Source organism: Melospiza georgiana, chromosome Z (assembly GCF_028018845.1).
Source record: "Melospiza georgiana isolate bMelGeo1 chromosome Z, bMelGeo1.pri, whole genome shotgun sequence".
Lineage (NCBI taxonomy): Eukaryota > Metazoa > Chordata > Aves > Passeriformes > Passerellidae > Melospiza > Melospiza georgiana.
The window spans coordinates 51,567,881-51,590,132 of record NC_080465.1 but is presented as its reverse complement, the minus strand read 5'-3'; the positions used below and the strand labels follow the sequence as shown (position 1 = coordinate 51,590,132).

The 22,252-nt window shown below is 36.3% G+C and overlaps 1 protein-coding gene across 1 annotated transcript in view; it reads right to left on the bottom strand.

Annotated features, from left to right (window-relative positions):
- HCN1 (hyperpolarization activated cyclic nucleotide gated potassium channel 1) overlaps positions 1 to 22,252 on the bottom strand; it is a 194,301-nt gene that overhangs the window by 58,184 nt on the left and 113,865 nt on the right. The window contains exon 4 of the mRNA XM_058044301.1: positions 10,576 to 10,794. Coding sequence (XP_057900284.1) covers positions 10,576 to 10,794 — 219 coding nt within the window. The remainder of the gene's footprint in view (positions 1 to 10,575; positions 10,795 to 22,252) is intronic.

Here is a 22,252-nt window from a genome sequence, read left to right as displayed (position 1 = left end):
CTCTCTTGGCCACCCAGGAAGAGTATGTTAGAAATGGCATATAATGAATGGTATAGTGTAAAACTTTGTTTTGAGAAATTTTCTGCCTTTAGCCCTGGTGTGCTGCAGAAATGCAGTCTAACACTCTGAGGAGCTGCCTTCAGCTGTTGCAGACAGAGACAGCTCATTTTCTCAGCCTACCTGATTGATCCCTCCTCTTCTCAGAACTGTACTGCAAATTTAGAAGCCACATGCAATGGGCCTTACACCTAAATTAATGGATATGCCACAGCACTATGCTTTCATTATTAATTTTTACCCTTTTCTTCTCCTTTTTCACATTATTCTATGTAGTTACATCACTGGGCCCTCCCCAGGAAGCTCTAACTTTCTTGAGGTTAAGTGATACAGAATAGTTTGGAAAATGAAAGATTTCTTTTCCGGCCATGGAAAGCATGGTGCAAGGTTTAGATGAGTGTCCTGTCTTCTCCAAACCACACAAAATAGACTGGTTTCATGGAGAGTTTTGAGGAAGAAGAGGACAAATGGTCTCTGCCAGATGCAGAGACTGCCTTAGAAAGAGACATGGGGACTGGGGGCAGTGCTGGTAGACTGAGAAACAATGAAAGAAAATAAAGCTGAAGTAAAACCAAGGAAGAGCAAAGGTTTATATCTGTTCCAAATAATATCTCATTTTGGTACTATTTTGCAAGGTTATACTGTTCTCTACTATCTTAAATCATAAACTTTTGCGGAGCAAGTGCCTGTTTTTTAAATATTCCGCAAACAAATCTAAACCACAATCTTTCAGCAATAAAAAAAAAGTATCTTTTCATTTACTGAGTTACATATACTGTTGATTTTATTGTGCTATCATTTTTCATGCAGAGTTACTCTCTGACTGTTATAGCTTTGTTTTGAAATCAATGGACCAATGTAGTTCATCAGAGTTTTAAATCTCTATTTTCCATTTTTACACCAGATTTCACATTTTTATCCTAGCAACACTGCTTAAAGAGTAAATACTGCTCATGCCTTACAGCTGCACCTGATGGAGCAGGGATTATCAGATGCTATTTTGTCTGCTCATGCAACTCAAAACTTCCTGGCTGGCTGAACTGGTCAATGTGATATAGTAATCCAGGTAACCATTCCATTGATCATCCTCACTTCAGTTCTCTTCTTTTATTTGCACTGTCCACATACAGAAGCTGCTGTTCAAAGTGAGGGGATATGCAGGCAGAAATAGAAGGTTCATCTCTATCTCTTTGCCAAAAATTCAGAATGTGTGTCAAATGACTCCTAAATTCTTTCAGATGACATCATGTACTGCCCAATGAGAGGTTCTTGCTTAGCCATCAACAAATCCCTCAACACAAGCTCCCCCGTCAACCACAGTTCTGCCCTAAAACAAGTCAACATCATCTACCCCACAGTGCAGTCCCTGTTGTTTCCTTCATCCTCACTTCCTCACATATTCTTTGGCTCCTGCCATTTCAAACTGGTTTTCCTTGCAGGCATACCATAGGAAAAAGCCAGAGATGCCTTTCCACTATCTCTGTTACACTGACCAGTCATCTTTTGAGGCTCTCTGCCTCCATTTTCCTTTAAGTCATCCTTTTGGGTTGCCTCTGGTGTCAGTGGTACTCCTGGCTGAGGTGGGGCCACATCCATCCTCTGATGCTGCCTGATGATGCCCAAACATGGGCTGAACAACATCACACAGTGTGCAGGAATAAAGCAGCAACACAGACAGATGGACTCTTCAGCCAGGTGATCACCCACCTCTCTTACTTACATTCCGTACTCAATCAGGGGAAGCAAAGGCCTATGCCTTAAAAAATGTTGAAAAATTAAAAAGGATTGGGAGGTATCTTACATAGGGAAATTAACTCCATAGATTCTAGTTACCAGCTCCTTCATATGCACAAAAAGAAACACCCGAAGACTTCACTTCTCATTTTAAAAAATTCTCAGTGTTTTCCTCAAAACTTTATAAAATTACTTTTACATATACATCAAATTCTGACTAACAAATATTTTGTCTAGAAGGAGATTGTATAGACATCTTTCTGAAAATTAGTTTCCTAACACCAACCTGTGAAAACATAGCACTGTGAATTTTTATTTTAAAAGCCCTTTTATTATGCTTAAGTAACTAGCATTTAGAAAAATGTTTTCTGAAGGTTTTTTCCCTTTGGTAGCATAAGATGTAAAAGGCAGGTCTAGTGTATTTTATGAAAACAAATGGAGTTAAAAGCATTCTACTGCTACATTTACTACTGCTTGTCCTTTCTAATACATTTTCTTGAATTAGTGTTACAATATTTTTTCAAGGTTAATAACTACTTGAATGAAACTGTTAATTTATCACACAAAACAATACAAAAGGGCTTTTAAAACACTCATTTGAAGGGAAAATGCTTTGATTATTCTGCTATCCACTGCACTCCAAAGCATTTATAAATATTGCATGTCTTATTTATACAAATTACTATGTTCTCAAAGTATACATGCGCTAATTTCTCAAATATTGAGAAACAGAGTGAGATTGGGAAAGAACTATGATGTACAAGTCAATATAAAAATAATAAATCCTTCTTTCTTCCCATTTTCCCTAACAAAGTAAAAAAAAAAACCCATAATCTTTCACAAAAAGGATTATTTTCTCACTCCTAATATTATATTAGATAATATTGACGGCTATTTCCTTCTATCCATTTACAGGACATAAGCACAGTTATTCTAGTGCAACTTGGATAATTGCTACCTGTTATAGCTATCTGGTGTGAATCACAGGTTTTGCTTGTTAAATTTGTAACTTGTGCTGTGTTTGAACAGAAAGCTTGAAGCCCAAAACTTAGTTCCTTGGTTTTTGTTTCTCACTTTTTAAAAAAAAATCTATTTAGTGTGGGAACCTATGGTAATTACTGTGGAAAGAAAGCAGATTGTGTGTAAAATCTGACTCTAGAATAACTTCATTCCTTCACAGCTAATTTTATATAGTCATCATGAACATGGTTGCAATTGTAATGAGCTTGCTCTGCAGTTTCATATGGAAAACTGCTAGAAACCTAATCCATAATGCAAGACAGCAGAACACTTTATAGGTATATTACCCACAACACAGCAATAAATCAAAGACAGTCCCATCTGCCATTTTAGAAGCAGCGGGAGCCTATTACAGTCTGGCACAGGTATGATGCAGCCGGGTGGAGAGCACTAGGCTTGCACAGTACCTGCTGCCAGGAGGGACCAACCGCCTTTTCAGAGGAAAGGCAAAAATCACCACCCGATTCCCCCAGCAAGAATGGCGTAATGAGAAGATGAAACAATAATGAAGTATCAGGACAAAAGAGGAGAGCATGTTCTGACTAATTTATATTTCTCTCCAAAGTCTTGCTCTCAAACTAAACATCATATTCAGTTCAACTTGCAGAGAAAAAAAATTGTTGAATTTTTTAATGTTGTATCATTAAAGGTGAGTAATTTCTGATTTTTGCTTGGGAGAGGGAAAATATTTTGTTCCCTGAATTTTTACAATGCTATCTATCATTCTTTCCTGTTTCAAAAATTGTGAAGACCAATGTCAATATCACAAGTATGTGCAGCAAAAATCCAAGTAATCATTATAAGCAAAACACTGATAAAGATGAGAAAGAGAAAGAAAGCAATGGCAGTGAAGGCCTTATCATGACACAACAAATATTCTCATGCTCAGTGAATAAGCTTCTGTCTGCACAGCCCACACTAGTTCTCATGGCTGAGAATTTACATATTCATTTATGTCAGTTGATTTCATGATGGCCTTAATTACACATCAAGTTAAAAGATGCATATAAATAAAAGGATTAATGTACCTATAAGTTCTATTATGTGCATGTTCTATCAAATAACAGGATGCATCCTGTGAACTAGAGTACCTGAAAAGATTTTTCTGAGATTCAGCTGTTTTTTCCCTTCCAGAATGTTTTCCCTTTCAGAATATTGGGTGATACCAAGTATCTTTTAATAGCTTTGTTCTAGTAAATCTCATTGCTTTCTACAAGGACCAATAAGGCTCACAGAAGCCAGGAATACTACATCTGTACAATTAGCAGTCAGTGATATGATGTATGCCAAAACAGCATAAGATGATTCAGAAATAATCTTAAAGCCATCACTTACAGACCCTTCTCTAACTATAAGACTGGACTTCCAAATAAAATCACAAATCCAGGAATTATAACTACCAGAAACAATCCACAAATACTATGGTGTGCAATGACTCTCAGTCATGCCAGTCATGCCTAAATATTTAGGGAATAATGAATTTTGTTGTTCACAATACTGTGATGACTATATGGCTTCTGATAAAATGAATACTTACTACTGAGGTCCTAACATTGTACAAAGCTGTTAGCAACTCTTGTACTTGATCACTTGATAAAACATTTCAAAATTCTTTACCATTTAAAATACTACACTGTGGCAAAGCTGAATAGGATATATGTCTGTGTAAGCTGATGGGAATTTTCTAAAAACCTGCAAAAGTAGAGAAACCCTGCTGAGAAAAGGGTTTGCTTTATTTTCCTGTTTTGGTTTGGGTTTTTTTGGTTTTGTTTTGGTTTCATTGTGGGGTGGTTTTTGTTTGTTTGTTTATGTGTTTTTTTCAAGTAGGTCTAATTCAAGGATAAAGGAAACCACCCCTCATCTTCCAAAATAAATAATTCCTTTGGTGTGCCAAGTATGCTGCGCTTCAAGATTTATCTTCCAAGTCACTCACCTTCTTCAGCAGCCGTATGACATGACTTATTGCTAAAATTATGCTTTATAAATGAAAACAGGCTATTTTTAAGTAAAGAATCACAGAACATTTTTGTGTTACAGTATTGTCAGACTTTCTAAAAACTACTATCAGCCCCAGAAAAGCATTACTTCCATTTTTAAAAACCATGTGTAAACCATGAAAAGCTACTGAACTTAGAAATCAGTACTTAATGAGTACTTTGCTGCTCACATCACACCCGATCCAGTAATAACATTCTATGACTTCACTCTTGCAAATTCAGCTGTGTGTCTAAAATTCAGGTTCTGCAAATTGCTGTTTGAACATCTGTTCAATTTAAGCAAAAAAAAAAAAAATCCATAAATCTAAAGTTTCAAAGATTTTATGAATAGCATATAATATGTAGGCATTGGAAACTTTATCAGTTTCACTCTATTTCATCTGACTCAAGTCCAGCACGGATATCTGTATTTAGTTTAATAAAATATATACACCACAAGCTGGTGTAAGCCTAGCTAAATAGTGATGTGGTCTTGAGTTGGCCACAGCTCTTCCTTTCCTATGAATTTCCATCATGACCAGAACAGCCATTTCCCAGATTCATGTGGATATACACAAATCCCTGATACTTACAGATGACATAGTTACAAATATTTAAAATTTTCCAGAAATATTTCCTAAGAACTGAAGTAGTTTTAATGAACATGCCAAGAACTCGGTATTCACCTTGCTCCACTTTCAGTTTAACCACCAACTGCTTGAAACTCAAGAAAACATGGAAGTGATGTCTCCCATTCCCCTTTAGGAAGACGCAGAGGTGTCACTGGCTGGATGAGTGGCTACAAGCTCTGATTTACTCTGTGGCAGAGCCCCTCCACTGCACCCTAAAGCAACTGCCCAGCGAAGGAAGATCAGAGAGGCGGCCCCCAGTTTTGGAAGGGAGGACCTCAGCTGCATCACTGCCCAAGGTGAGGGAGTACACACACCTGGAGAGGCAGGGAAGTGGGAACATGTCCCACCCACAGTTCCCCCAAAGCACCCCAAGGTGCTGCTACCTCTTGCAATGCATGCCAGGTATTTCCCCACGGACTGAGAGGGCAATTTAGATATCCTGTGTGTGTGTGTGTGTGTGTGACAGACAGACCAGAAAAGCTGGGGCAAGGCCTCGTGCTGCAAAATCTAAAGCTGCCCTGCTGCCTTAATTCGGTTATTCCTTTCAAAATGTTTCTTTTGATGCTTAAGAAATGAAAAATTGGCAATCTGAGCTCCAAATCCCAATGCTAGCTATATAAAAATGCACAATATCATATAATTATGTAGTACTTGCTTACTACTTACAACTTACTGGTTGCTTTTAAATTAATTTTATATAGTTATTACTTTTTCTCTGTAAAAAAGTACATTTAAGTTATCCTCTTCTTTTGAACTAGACTGATTTAACTGAAGACATCCTCAAAGACCATAAATTAAGAGATAAAATAAAAGCAATATATGGAGTTAGAAAATGTTCTTTGGGACATTGAAGGCAATTGTAATTTTTTTCCCACTTCCTATATGTGTATAATTTAATTAAATATTTTTATGTCTCTCATATTGCTTGCAATTGGCAAAAATGGTCTTATTCTTTTTTCAACGCCTTATGTGGTTTGAGTTCTATTAGACAATAAACAATATATATAAAATGATAGCATAAAGATAATGGAAAATGATAGAATAAGGAAAATTACAATAAATTAAACAATAACCTCCCAAGCTCATACCTGGTATTTTATCAAACCAATTTAACAATCTTTATGCTATGAGACAATCTGTATGCCACTACAAATCTTGCCTCCAATAGCTTGTTGTTCCTTGATACTTTTTGCCTATGACACAATGTAACAGAGGAAATTTTAACCTATCTTAAATCATGAAAATTCTTTGACACTCACAGCATCAGGCAAACATCTTCCTACTAGGAACTGCCAACATCTAAAGGAGGAAATATTTAACTAATGATCTTCACCTCCTTGTCAAATGACTGCTCATTTTGCCTTCTTTATTTCACACTAGATTGTTAACAAGTTTAGCATATGCATTTCTGGTTCTTTCAAATAAATGTCTTTGAAAAGGCAAAAATCTTTGAGAGGTGCTGACTTTCTAAACATTATAAAATGTCAGAGGTGTTGTCACTTAGAATATTGCTTTTAGTTATTACTGCATTTCTCTTTGACTTACACCAAAGTCAGGAAGGAGAGAGTGCTAAGATGACATTGATTGTTGATTTATTCAGTGCTTTTCTAAGGTAGAATGGTCCATCAAACTTTATTACTGTAAAGAGAATATGGATTAAGTAGACCTGAACAGGACATCTCTCTCCTTTTTTAGGTATAAGCCCTTCACTAATTCATACCAGAATCTGATGTATGTATTAAATCTGAGAGACTTTTTTTTCCTGTGAGAACAGTTCCACTACTTCAGCAGAAAAAAGACTGAACTTCAGCAGAGTGAACAGAATGTATCAATGCATTCTTTTTTGTACTGCTTCTCAGAGCACAAGTTTACTGTCCATTTCCTACATCTGATGGCTTATAATCACTCTTAATTTTCTGATATGTTTTGGCCCATAAGAGTAAACCTGTGGAACAATATTTGCTTCATCAACATGTTGTGATTTCTCTCAGCATGTAGTGCTTGGCACAGATCAAATGCTTTGATAGAGTTTGACATTTGGCTTAATGAAATATCGTTCTTCTCTTCCTGTGTGTAGTTCGTCCATTTTGAACTATGTTTGTTCTAGTTTTGCATACCTTGAGCTTTGGAAGGACCTGAATGAGAGAGATTTCAGCAAATATTTTATTTCTGGCTGCTTTCAGAGTGAGAAGGACCAGAAATTTCCTTTAATTGGCTGCATTCCACAGATACATTCATGATGTTATTCAGAGAAGAATCAAATAAGAACCTCTTTCTTACCTCCACTATCATTCTGTGTTGCCTAGAAATTCATACTCATTTCCTTATTTTACGTAATTCTTACAAGGAAACAAATGGAACCAATAAATATACAACCCAAGATATACTTGTCTAAAAAAAGAAGTTGATCCTGGCCCTTCAAGTCCAAAAAAATGAAAGAAGTCCCCCTCTTTTTTTTTAATTTCAGAAGAAAAAAACCAAAACAATACACTATGCAGAAATAGATTATGGAATATATTAAAATTCTGAAATCTGTAGCTGGAATTTCATCTACCTTTTTCTAAAGTGTCAGATACATGAAATATAAAAAAATTTTGTCTGCCAGTATTTTAGACAATATAATGACAAGATGGGTACAACAAAATGGTGTTGAATGCCATAAATGTAGTTTGCAGAATAAAGACAAATATAGAATACCCTTTAAGAATTTGTAGTAATGACTTATTCTTATGCTATAATCAAAGATTCATTTTAAAGTAAGATGAAACTATGATAAAGAAATGGTTAAGAATGTACAGACAAATCTGTACAGTTGTTATCATTGTATCAGGGTCCAGGCTCTCAGAAATCAGTAGAAAAATAGTATTTGCTCAAGACATCCTTTTAGCCCTTAATAAACAGCATAAGAATAGATTCCAAAAAATAAGAAAAATATTTTCTAAAGGATATAAATATGCAATTTCTGGCTTATTTCTTAAATTTCTGATTGTCAGTGCCATGCTATTCTTTACCTCAGAAGTCAGGAAACAAGTCAGAAGAAAACAAAACAAAAGAAAAAATGAATGTGTTGAGAATGGCAGGACCTGAAAAATGCTGGATATCTCCATGCTAATTTTTAACAATGTGTGTGCATAAAATCAGAGAGCAAACAAATAAACAGAAAGTTTTGTTTGCTGTTTTGCAAAAAGATGAGAAATGCAATACTGATTGATTGTTGCTGGGTTTTAATTTACAAAACAAGTGCAATTGACATGGCTTTACTCACCACAGTTTAAAATACACAGATATCTTTACCATGTACTATATTTCTGATGCTCAAAATATTGTGATATACTGCTTCAGCCAGCAAGATCTGAGGATAATGACTGACATGAGATTTCAGGTGAATAGTGACATTTCTTCTGATTTCTTAAATCTATGTATATGTGTGTATGTATGTTGACCCTAGCCTGTAATGATGCTGCAGTCATACTTCATGTCCATGGTTATGAGATTTCTGTCCCAGCTTCCTAGAAATGTCCCATTTAGAAAAAATTACTTTCCTTCTTGTTCACAGAACAGACCTAATGAGCAAGTTGAGTCAGGTAACCCACCAGGATTAGCCCTTTGACATTATACTGAGATGAATAAGGGGGTTTCGTCACTGACAGAACTCATTTGGTTTTAATGATCGTCTCTACTCTCTTTCTAAACCTCATATTCTAACTTATATTTTATGACACACTACAGTGTGTGAAATTTCTTGCTTCCAAAATTGTTTTGAACTGTTTTGCTTCCAAACTTGTTTTTGAACTGTTTTGTCAGCCACAAGCAAATTTTTCTGTCACTGAACTTACAGCTCATCTTACCTCTTCCTGTCTCTCACATGCTGAACCCATGATCTGGATGCAATTTGAGCTGAACAAAACTGTATATAAACCCTTCTTCACCCACACATTCTAATTTCCTCCCTCTTTGCTTCCTTGTAAAGAAAATCCCCCAGTCCATCCTACTCTTTTTTTTCCCCCTCTATCTTTCCCAGCAAATTCAGGTCATTCCCCTTCATCCTCAGTAGATGCCAGGGTCATCCCCTTGGCTATTTAGTCTCTGCCAGTTTTCTCCCCCAGGTTTCTGTTACATCATACTGTGATTTCTGCCCAGTTTGCCCTTCTGGACCTTGCTATGGACACATGCCAAATACCATTGCTCAGGCTGTGTTTCCTATTTGCTGATGTAAACTTTGATTTCACTACTTTGCCCAGCTGCTCACTACCTCTCCCCTGCTATGGCTCCTCCAGTTCCCCATTTACTATAGTAATGAATTTTGTCATCTTTTAAGCACCTCTAATTCTGCATGTTCTTTTTGTCCCTTCCTGAGGTTCATTCTGATCCTTTCTTCCTTATGCCATCATTGCTAGCCATATCTTCCAGCTGCATGCCTTGATCCACACCTGTCTCTGATTTTTATTACACAACTGACAGTTTTAATTAGTACTTCATGAAGATCCAACCGTGTAGCCCTTCATATCTTTTTAATTCCAATCTTACACGGAATAAAACAACTTTTAATTCCTGCGTCATAGTGAACACTCTTCCACTAACCTTTCTCTACTTTTCCACATCTGGCCAAAATCCTTTTTGACCTTGGAGAGGACCTTACAAATCATGGAGTCACATGTAAACAATACTGTTACTAAGCAAATGAAGACCTTTTCTGAGCACTCCTCTGAGGAAGTTACAAGCAAAACTAATTGAATTGGTCTGGTCCTCATGTCATGCCATTCTTTTGACATGTTCAAGGGTGATCCCTGAACTACACTCCAAAGGAATGACAGGAAATTGTAATGACATGGCCAAGCTACCAAGGTCAAGGCCATGGTTGAAGCTACCTAGTTCAACTACCTACAGAACGTAGCAAAGGGATACAAAGCAAGTCTGAAGCAAGGGACAGAGTTTTCACAGAAGAGTACAAAGGAAGTTGAACATAAGAACCAGCTGCTCTCTAGGCAAAGTAGGTTCCTGCAAAAATATACTGAACTCATGAAGAGTTCTGAACTCCTTTGTGTTCAATGACATCTGCCAAAGGCTTCACACGCTACTAGACCATTTAATGTAAAGAGTTAAAACATCCCATTAATCCATTCCACAACCTGAGGAGTTGTGAGAAAGTGAGTTACCTTTTCTTGGTATTGTCGTCGTGATGAATCCAGGGACTGGATGAGGGCAGTGGCATGACCAACAAACATGGCATAGCAAGTAGCCCCCACGATCATACTCAGCATTGTTATCCAGAGGTCGGACATGCTGACGGGGGCGCGGGCCCCGTACCCAATGCAGAGCATGTGGCTCATGGCTTTGAAGAGTGCATAGGAGTACTGCTTTCCCCAGGAATCGTTCTGCAAGAAAAGAGACAAGTGACTGAGCCTGCAAGCCGCTGGAAAAAAAATTACATTTGTACCTGTTTAGTGGGATCATAGACTGCTGCCTCTGAAAGACTAGTCGGGTAATGTATCCTCTATGTTTGAGAAGAGATATTCCTTCTAAATTAACTAAAGTGTCAGAGATTCTGACAGATAATACTTATCACAGTGAAATGAAATAAAATTGACTATTTTTAATACATGATTACATTCTTAAATGTGGGTGCTATCCTAATTACAAGGAGACTAAAGGTCAATTCTATTTTACAACCCACGGCTGATGGATAAGAAAAAGCTGAGTACTCAGACTTGTCAAGCCCAACAAGGTGATATTTTGTTTTAATATGTGTGTACATACTCCTAAAGCCCTATTTCTTTCTTTTTAGAATTGTAAATTTTAACACACAACCATATTTAGCTTACTAGATTCCTTCCACTTTTCAAGGACAGAAAAAAAGAGTATTATTTTTTGTAATATCTGTTTATCCTGATTTTTTTTTGTTTTTGTAATATTGTGTTTATTACAAATAATAAATACAATGTTATTTATTGTGTTTATTATTTGTAATAATAATAATAGTAATTATTATCAATATATCAACTGAGAAATAATCTCAATTGAAAAGAAGTCTGTTTATTCTGTGTCATAGCAAACTTATATTCATAGTCAAGTCTGTGAAAGTCAGCTCAAAAAAAAGGTGATGCCTAGGTCCTGAATTTCTGATGTGCAGCTACCCCTCCCAGCCTCTCTGGTAGATTAAAAGGACATGACCTCTTGCTCATAACCTTTTAAAATTGCAAAGATGTTGGCAGTATCCTTTACATAAAGACAGTCAAAGGGGCTGTTCCCAGCACAAAAGCAGACCCCTTAACACATTCCAAAAAGCCCTGGGACTCCTTGTCAGATTTTTCTGTTTTCCAAGCCAAAAGAATGAAAGAGGGAGACGAACAGTGCTTGCAGGCAGACAGCACACATGTGAGAAAACACAGTATTTACCACAAAAATAACCGAGAACAAATTCAAAAATGAAGAAGTAAAGAAGGAGAAACTGGGATGACAGGAGAAAGATTAGTCAGTTATATAGTATAGTGTGTAATATACAGGACCAAAAGTAACAAATTTGTTAACACTGATTTCCATATCAGCAGCAGCAGTTATATACAAGTTTATGTATGACATAAAAATATTTGTGTCTTTCTGCTGATACAAGTTGCACTCAAATGCTCTAATTTCTCACAGAGCCACAAGCTTGCTCTCTTGCCATTTGAATGCCAAGGTTACTACCTATCCTTGTGCTTGACATCTATTAAAATGCTTTTTCTAGACCCTCTATTAGCCTAAATAACTAGTAACAGAAGATAAGCTGCCAATTGTTGTATTGCAGATGGCATAGCTAGTACTATTTTGCTAAATTTAATAATTTAAAAATCAATGGTTTCTCTGTACTTAATGCTTGTTTCAAGTTCCAAGTCAAATCTTTTTAGATTTGTGAGCTGTTGCTTTTTCACGAGTTAAAATTTTGTGTCATAAAAACAGTTAAGGAATAGGTTTTGAGTGTCTACACTTCAAAAACAAAAAAAAAAAAGAAAAAAGAAAAAAATATCTTAGATAGCTCGAAGTCAGGTAGGTTTCAGTGACTAATAAGGAATATTATTTCAGACTTTCAGACCCTGAGTATTGTTTCAGACCTTTTAAATATACTCAAAAAATAAGTGACTTGAAGAACCTTCTCCAAAAAATCTCCAGTTCAGGACTGAACTATCCAGTCTGAGCACAGAAACATCTTGCTGTTGGGGTCATTGCAGATATTCTAATGCAAATTAACTATTTCTCAGGAAAGCAACTTAAAAATATTAAGGCACCATTTATTTTTAAGACCTTTCCCTTCAGCTGGCATCAAACTCCTTGTGCAGAAATAACTAATGAGGAAATTTTAAGAGAGCTGTGTCAAATTCTTTAGCAGTTGTGCTTTATATAGTTTAAATTGGGAAAACAATAAACTGCATGCTAGATAAAATATACCCAGGGTCTTTCAAGGCTACAAGTAGTGTAATTAAAGCCACAGCATTCATGAAGCTGTAAGATAAAACCTTCAGTTCTTGTAGGGCTCCATAAAGTTGATCTTTCTCCTAAGTTTATTAGCATAACTATTATAATTATTAAACCAAAATAAAAGTTAATCTTGATCCTGCCTATGAATATTTGCTATCATATCCTTGGTGTGATAAATCCCAATTAAAATACCTTCTACAAAATTACATTTTTACACCACAGTCTCTGAGTTAAGCTGAACACCAATGATTTTATTTCTTGACTGAGATATTTTTCAGGTCTGTGAATCACAATTTTAAGTAAAATACCACTGTTTTAAGAAAGAATAAGAAAATGGAAGAGAGGAGTAGCAATAAGCAAGAATATAGAAAGAATGTTTCTGACCAACTAGGGTAGCAGGGTGAGTGAAAAATAAATTGAATACTACTAAAGAAGTACTACTAGAAGGGAATAAGTAGGAATAAGAGAGCTGTAATGACAGAAGAGAAATAACTAAAAATTTACAATAAAAAAAACCAACGTTAATAATATACATTTAACTATATATCAGCCTTTTAGATATATATGTTTCTACAGGCATATATAGATATATCTGCACCAAAGTGTGATCCAACACCTCAGACAGTCATGGCTGCACTGAATCCAGAGTGGAGGTCATGGCCATCTCAAATGCCATTTTTTAATACAAACAGCATCAGCTTTAACTGTGTAGCTTATTACAGACCATGTTACAGGCTAGGCAGATTTCAGGCATCTGTGAATGGATGGTCCAGAGCAGCAGGTCCCCAGACAGGTAGAAAGGCTTTCACAAAAAGTGAATTACAAAAAAAGACTGACAAAGCATCTGAATTCAGCTTGGATTTCTCTGAGGATTTTGTTGCCAAAAATAGCTTGCCAATGTGTTTTTGTTTCTTTTCTTTAACGACGGGCTTTTAGTAAAATCAGGTGCAAAAATTGGTTTTTTAGTTTGCATGGGGATATTTTTTAAAATGCTGGTCAGCAAATACCATTGTGAAGGGTGCAGATTTCAGTACAGCTACTTGTGTTGCTCAATGATTTATTCCATATATAAACCACTTAAAAAGAACATCGATTCTAATGTCAAATCCTATATATCATGTATGTTACAACCAATGTTACAAAATGAAATAATAATTATTTATTTTCCTATTAGTCTTGTATAACCTAAGGGTTTTGCAGGAATAACACTAATTTTGTTTCATTGTGAGGGGCTGGAATTTTCCAAACCTTGTTCCAATGTGCTGCTCTTTGCTGTTAAAAAGCAGGCTGCGACCATTTCTCTGATGCTGACCTACATTAGTATTTTTTTTAATAATAAGTAATTTTGCACCTGCATAATGAAATTTTTGCATAACACATTTACAGATAATATCCCTGAGTTAATTAAAGGCCATTCTATGAAACAGAAAATCCTGGTTTTATACAGGCATCTTTTCTTTAATACAATCTTAAATACTAATATTTATATAATTACATATTAAGTGTTTTCCAAATACCCATATTCTATTTTTAAGGTATAGATTAAAAAACTTCAAAAACAGCAACAAGAAAAAGCTGAAAAAATCGCCTACCAATTAATAAAAAAGGGCATTTAATTTCTTAGTTGACAATGGGTTGATCACTGTTTCCAGATTAGCAGTAATCAGTTTAAAAAGTTTTAAATTAAATGACATTAATTTGGAAAAACTATTAAAGACTGTAATTTTGAGAAAAGCTGTTTATCTAAGGATTGATTACATAATCTAGCTTGATGACATTCCGAAATCCTCACATTTGTGACAGGAATGGTGACTGATCATTTTCAATTAGTTCTGTAACTATATACATTAACTCCTCAGTTATCTAAAGGAATACATTAATTCCAGGGCACTTCTGATCCTTAAAAATCTGTGTCTGAGCCTTTTCCTTCACCAAAGGATGTTATGGTTTCTCCCATAATTTCACATAAGACTGCTATAAATATATTTTTATGTATTAACTTTTCACCTCAAAAGAAATAAATTTATTTCTTTCTAATGGACAAAAATAAAAGGCAAATTGTTTTTCTAAGTGGATTAAAAAAGTGTTTCTATTTTTCTATATAATCTATGGAGGTTTTCATCAGGAAATTTTGTTGTCATAAGACAAATCAATTCCACTCCCATATTGTAGTCATTCCCTCAGGCACAACTTATCTTTCTTCAGCCATATCCTTGCACTGAGATATAAATTGATTTAGAAATCTCGTACCAACGAGACTATTGCACAGACAGTAATGGTTTCCTCATTTTTGCCTCAGTCCCTTTTTTCTTTCACGTCACAATTACTGCAGGTGTCACAGAAATGAGTCTGTCAGTTGGCAAGGGCGTGCTTTGCAATCATGGAGCAAAGACTGGCTTAATTGTTAAATGAAATAGTTTCTACAAGGATTTTGAACTCATCCTCTTTCTCTCTTCAAAACTGAAGCAGAAGTAGGAAAGTAGCTCTTCCCCTCTGAAAGAACTTGTCTTATCACTCACACCCCTTTCTTCTATGCTCACCACTGTCTTCAGGTTCTTTTGAAGGTAAGTAGTATCTGAAGGAAGATGCAGACAGGACATAGACAGTCTCTATCCCAGTAAATTAAAAAGTATTAGAAAGCATTTCTGAGCTCTAGAAGTTGATTCCTATGGTTTCACTTTTAGAAATGGTCTAACACTGGCCCCACAGCACTCTGCAAGCAACGGCAGTTGTACTTTGGAGCTGGTCTAGGTGAGGAACCCTTCCTTCTAGGCTGCTGGCATGAGCTTGTCCAGTGCTGGCACTTAAAACATATTTATTCTGTGGATATAGTAGGTAGCTCCACAACTAGTCTCATACCAGTGCCCATCAAAATTGGGCACCAAAAGTTACCTGCGACCATGGAGGCAGCTATAAGTCCATAAGTAAGCCCTCTGGGTTTAGCATTGTCATGGGAAGCCATTGCACAAAATTAATGCAAAGTTAGGTTTTAAGAAGTTGAAGAAAGCATGAAGTGAAGTTGAAGAAAGCATGAAGTATCCTTGCCTGCATGATGTCAGAGACTGTAACACAAGAGTGGCCCTGAGGAAAAATCTGCATAAATTCTGGGGAACCTGAGCTACTGCTGGTCAAATTTACTGTAAAAATTAGTTTTTTCCATCAGGAATTCAATTAAACTGTACTTATAAACTGGTTTTTATAGCCATATATTGTTATATAAGTTAGCTGTTTACTTATTTGCAAGTCATTATTTTCAACTGTTTCTAGAAACTGTAGAGTTACTTATAATTTAACTAATCAAAAAGGCATGCTAAGAAAAGCCTACAGATGCATGTTGGCAAAATTTTTTACCAGGTATGTCTAACACAGCTAGAAAAAAGGCCATGTGATTCTTTCCCTGTGTCAACTACTTAAGTGCAAGTAACATGACAATAGAACTGGGCCTCTGTATTGAATCTATAATTTCCTCAGTTATCCATATATATATCTACATATATACAGATTTATATTTTACGTGTCTTTCCATCAGGAAGCTGCATTATTTTCTGCATCTGGTATCATTCAGTACCTTAGAGTGATGCATTAGGTAAAACCTCAGACAGGAAATTGGAGCTAAATATCATCTCAGCATTTCAGCTTTTAAAGAAGTTGTTTGAATTGACAATGAATAACCAAGTAGGCCAATGTGAAAGATGTCCAATATTTACTGTTTCAAAGCTCATGCAATGGTGAATGCACTACCATGTAAAACCTCTAGATCTTATCACAGCTATTACTACTATGAATATTTTGTTTTCTAAAACTAGTAAACAAAGGCAAGGGATCAGACTTGGAAGACCAAAAATCTCAGTGTTCTAAAATTCTTATGAAGTGCAAGGAAGAAGAGCCTATTTTAGGAAGTGTGCAAGTATGTATGATTTAAAACAGAAAAACCCTGAATTGGTAAGCTCAGGGAAATAAGCAGATGTCTTCAGAAACTTCTGAACACTTCTCTCAGCTGATACGTGCACAGATAGCAGATGGTGTAAGTGACTCAGCACATACTTTCAGGAGCAGTACTAGCAGGAAAAAAATAAGAAATTGTTTGGCATTCCATTCCACAGGAAAAGAAATTTGGAGGAGCAATGATTAAATATGATATATTTACTCTGTTCAGAGGAGTTACATGACTTTGCTGTCATTACAGCTTGTTCATTTTTTGATGCTAGGTGTTTGGCACTAGCCATCAAACAAAAACAATGTAGCATGGCAGATCTTTCTTTTTATTTTGATTATTTTTCCTGATGCAGAAAATAGTGAACATTTATCCACTAATACACTCCCTCATTAAAAACAAGTAGCCAGAGTGTCTACTTGTGATCACCTTTCTGAGGTAAAGATGAAAAATTTTCATTGCAGAACGAAGTGTGAAAAATTCATAAACAGCAGAAGAAGGGCAGATATTTGGTTTATGCACACAGTCTGGTCTTTCACATATATTTGAGGTGTTATGTTCAAACAAATAGGTCCATTGCATTCAAAGGGATGAGAAGATATGCTCACAATTTTATAGGGGAGGATTCCCTATACACTGCTCAGTATTGTTCTTCATTCTTTGTATCTGTGCATAGTTAAGAGATACAGTAGTGAGTTTTTACAGCTGTAAATACAAAGTTACAAAATAATAAATTAAATCTTTTGGGAAAAATACTTCTCCTGTTCTTTTGCCTGTGAATCATCTCACTATGACTCATCCTCTTATCTGACCATTGTGCTCCCTTAACTGAACCAAGATGACTGAAGAAATAACATTCCATTGCAAAGGACTATTTTAATAAACAATTTAAAGGGAATTTCAGCTTACAAAGATGTTAGAAAGCTCTTATCAATTTTAAAGCAAAAAATATGAAAAGTACAAACTATATTTTTCCAAAAGAAAATTTAAAAGTGCTAGAAAACATTTCCCTATTATAGAATTTGACTGTCTATGGAAAATACTTTTTCAAAAAACTAGGTTTGGCTCAAGCTAATTATTATCTTCCAGAACAGCTCCTGAACCAGGCTGAGAGTTAGCAGAGGTTGACCTGAGGCCTCCTTGTTTTGGTAAGTAGGAAATCCAGTTGCATGGAAGCATGATGAGGAAGCAACTGACTTCCAGGATAAAAAAGAGACCTGGGCCTATTTAATCTATAATATCAGTACAACCCCCTTGTCAGCCAGTCAGCTACAAACTAAGGGATGAATACTGGTGAAAGAATTCTTCCAAATTGTACCTGTTACTTCATCTCCTTCCCATCTTCTGGAAAAGAAAATCAGAGTGCAGGGAAGTAGACAGGCATGTTTAAAGGATTTGTGTTTCAGTTCCCTAAAGAACTCTCACAGGATGTGAACTGCTTCTGTAAGAGGGGTGTCAGGCAGATCTTTGCCAACCCAGTAATGATTTCTTTTTTGTATGTGTGTTTTCAAACTGAGCAGAAGGTATCATCTTTAGCAAAAATTACTGCTTCTGGAGAGCATTCCTTCTCCCCTGATTTCAAATCAACTTCACAATTATATAACATATTTAAAAAATTAGTTTTTACAAACATTTAGCACTGAAACAGATTAGTTACCATTAGTTATCATTTTTTGGTGCTACATCTTTGGCACCAAAGATCCATTAAACAAAAACAATGTAGCATAGCAGATCTTTCCTTTTATTTTGATTATTTTTCCTGATGCAGAAAATATTGAAGATTTATCTGCTAATACACTTCTCCAGTGAACAAAGTTCCTTATTGAAATTTATCAAATAAATTAAAAATCTGATCAAGGCAGTTGGCTTTTGTTTTCCTTTGTCATAATGCACTCAGATTTTGATTATGTTCAAACCACTATGATTTTTTATCCCAGAATAAACTAAGTGCCATTGTTTACAAGGGACTGACTGGAACAGATATACACTGCCTACAAATGGGAAAATATGTTCTAATCACAATAAGTATCATGTGGTCACAGTAAGTGATTACAAGTGTATCTACAGGTTTCTTCTGGGCAAACAATGCATCTTAAATTAATTTTCTTACAGGAAAAGAAGAAAAACCCAATACAATGGCATATCTAATAAGAGAATACAGAAATCTTGCAAGGAAGCACTTTTGATGAGCAACTTTGTTCATGAAATACCTCTGCTCAGGAGAGGTAAGAATTCAGTATGCACTAAAGACAACGCATCTCTTTGTTCTGCTCCTTTCATTTGGAGAAAGGAGCTGGATATAATGTAAAACAGTTTACTTAACAAGCCTCAAGTAGTGAATCAAACAATTTATGAAATTCTTTTACAATGCAATCACCAAGAAAAGCTTTGCATTTTGAACAGTAGCTATCTAGATAGTCAAGAATAGGCAGATGATAATGTGGGCTTAATATAGAGCAGTTCTGGGAAGCAGGAGAAGGAGTGAAGTGACATAAACCTGACTCGTGACTCCATAGTGTACTGCTTCACTGAAAACTGCTAGGAAGAATCTACACCATCACAGACAATATTTGCAACCAATTTAGGAAAGGGAACTTGGTAGAAGGAGCTCAAGCTCTCTACTATGTGAACAACTCAGACTAGACAGCAAATTATGTGAAGCATCCAATTGTAAATAAGATGACAAATGGAAATGATACGGTTTTGGAAGGGGACACTGAACTTTCTGAGTGTTGTCACCATTCTCTTTGAATCAAAGGGATTTTAAAGCTACATTAAAAGGGGCAGGAAACAACAAACCTCACAAGTGGCAGAAAAAGCTATCATTAGGAAATATCTAGGCAAACTTGATACGTAATTTGGAAAGTACATAGACAAATAGGGACAAAATAATAGTATCCCAATGGTTTCTCACTACAAACATTTCAAAATGTTCAAACATTTTCCAAGACACATCTTCCTCCTTGTTTTATGTATAGGCATACTCCAGTTAAAATAATTTCCCTTGTAAATATTTTTAAGAATGTGTCCTGAGAGGGAAAAAAAAAAAGGTTACAGTAGATTAAAATGGTCTAAACTGATCTACTCACAAAGAGTCTGAATATGTTTTAATCTGCTTAAAAATGAATCAAGGTGAACCAATGCTACTTTGACACAGAGAATCAGCATAAGGGTAGGATTGGGATTTGTGAGTTACTGAATCCAGTGATTTAAAAGCCAGGTTTTTTCTCTAGTAAAGTGGTTCTTGGTACCATATAGGCTAATTCAAGTACTGTTCTGCTTAGTCCATGGATATAATTGCTACCATGTTTTATTTAAGTAATGAATTTTTTAAGGCAGACGATCTGTGCTGGTTTTAAGATTTTTTTATTTTTTTTTCCCCTTAGCTGGTACTTTTCTTGTCATTTTTTCGATAAATTTCCTAACCTGATGCCTTTGAGACTCTACCTTGCATCTGGTTAGTTCACAGTTCTTCAGAAAATTACCTCACTAAATATCTGAGCCCTCAAGAGGCTGATCTGCACTTTTGGTAAAGCAAATTCTTCATCAAATACTACGTCCTACAAAAAGCTGTGCATTATTTTATTAGGCAGTGACAGCAGGAAGCAAATAGTTCTGCAGCTGAAAACCTATTTTGGCTCTATGAAAAGAACAAACCTCAGTGTCAAACCAAGTAGGCTGAATCTAGGTCAGAGGCTTTTTTTTTCTGAGAATACATCAGAGTTTCCTGATGACCTTTTCTTAAACTCAGAGGCCTTAAAACTGTAGGTGCTTACTAGAGTCTGCAAGACTTTCAAGGTAACATAATATAAATAAAAATTATTTAGCAGCCTAAATACCACCCACAAAATTATGTCTAGGCATTATAAGAAAAAAGACTGGCTTAGTGACTCACAAAAATTTCAATTCCCTCTTCTAGCAGAGGGAGGTTAATCTAAATCATGGAAGAATATCATGACCTTGAGGGTTTGAACTTTGGACTCTGAGGGGAAGGAGGGGGAACATGCTCCTCTTTCATCATCCTTGAGGGAGTTAACAGAGCACCTGAGTGATGCTGCAGCATTCACCCAAGAGATGTGGAGCACCCAGTTCCAGCTAAAAAGACAGTGCCCACTTGGTTGCTCTGGGCTTCCTCAGGTACAGTCACTCCAGAGTAAGGTGCAGTGTCAAGGACAGCCATCAAGGCCAGTTTGACACTGACAGTATGTGACAGCACATCAGAGTCACGATCCTGTGACACCATGCCTGTGCTTCTGGACAAATATGAACATTTTTGCATGGTCGTGCAAAAAAGGACTAGGCAGACCACTGGAAGAAACACATAGTGATAGCTGCTAAACACCTGGATACCAGCTGAGAACCTCAGCAGCAAATTTCTGAAAACTGAAAGAAACATCACCCCATGCTTACTGCGGTTTGATCTTTCCTGGGCATCTTCCCTTGCCATCCTTGGAAATGGAACAGGGAAACTGCAAGGAGACTTTCTGCTGGTCCCACCTGCATGAACTCCCAACAGGTCAACCATTAACTGGGACACATTCAGTTTGTCTTTATATTACTCTTGTTTCCCTGTCCAACTTTCTACCTGTTCAAGCAAGTCCAGAGGAGGCCTACAAAGATGATCAAAGGGATGAAGGCTGAGAGAGTTGAATTGTTCAGCCTGGGGCACCTCTGGGAAGACTTCTTAGCAGGCTACCAGTACTAAGAGAGGGCTTATGAAAAAGGGTGAGCAACTTTTTACAAAGGCACGTTGATAAGATAAGGAGAAATGTATTTAAACTGAAAGACAGTGGTTTTAGATTAGAATTAGATATATATATATATATATATATAAAGAAATTCTTTACTGTGAGGATGGTGAGACACTGGAAAAGGTTGCCCTGAGAAGCTGTGGATGTCCCTCCACGTCTTGAAGTGATCAAGGCCAGGTTGAATGGGGGCTTTAAGCAATCTGGTTTAGTGGAAGTTTTAACTTTTCTTTAGCCAACTTGCCCTGTCACAGTTCCATAGCAAGTATTTATGAAACAACTGTTTCATCCACGGAACAATGGTAATGCCATTTAACTACTTAGAAATTCTTGGAAGTCCAATGGGAAAATTTCATACCTACAACATAAAAAGGAAGAAATTCTCTTGCTGCAATTAAGAGTTAAACTACATGCATGGATGATAGGAAGACCTGCAAAATAATCCTGCAGAGGAACTAAAACATCCACATGGTGAGCAGTTCACAGGAACACAGGTTCTTCAGTGGATACTGAGGATAAAATGTTCTGACAGAAGCAGGTAAGGCTGAGGCAGACAGCCCAGACCAGAGGACAAACCCTGGGGAGAGGCCAGACATGGGATGTCTGGCTCTGATGCTTGAGGGAGGGACGCACAGCAGGAACACTACAATCCTCAGCGATGGACAATGGACAGGAAAAGTGCATTACACTTTTTTATTG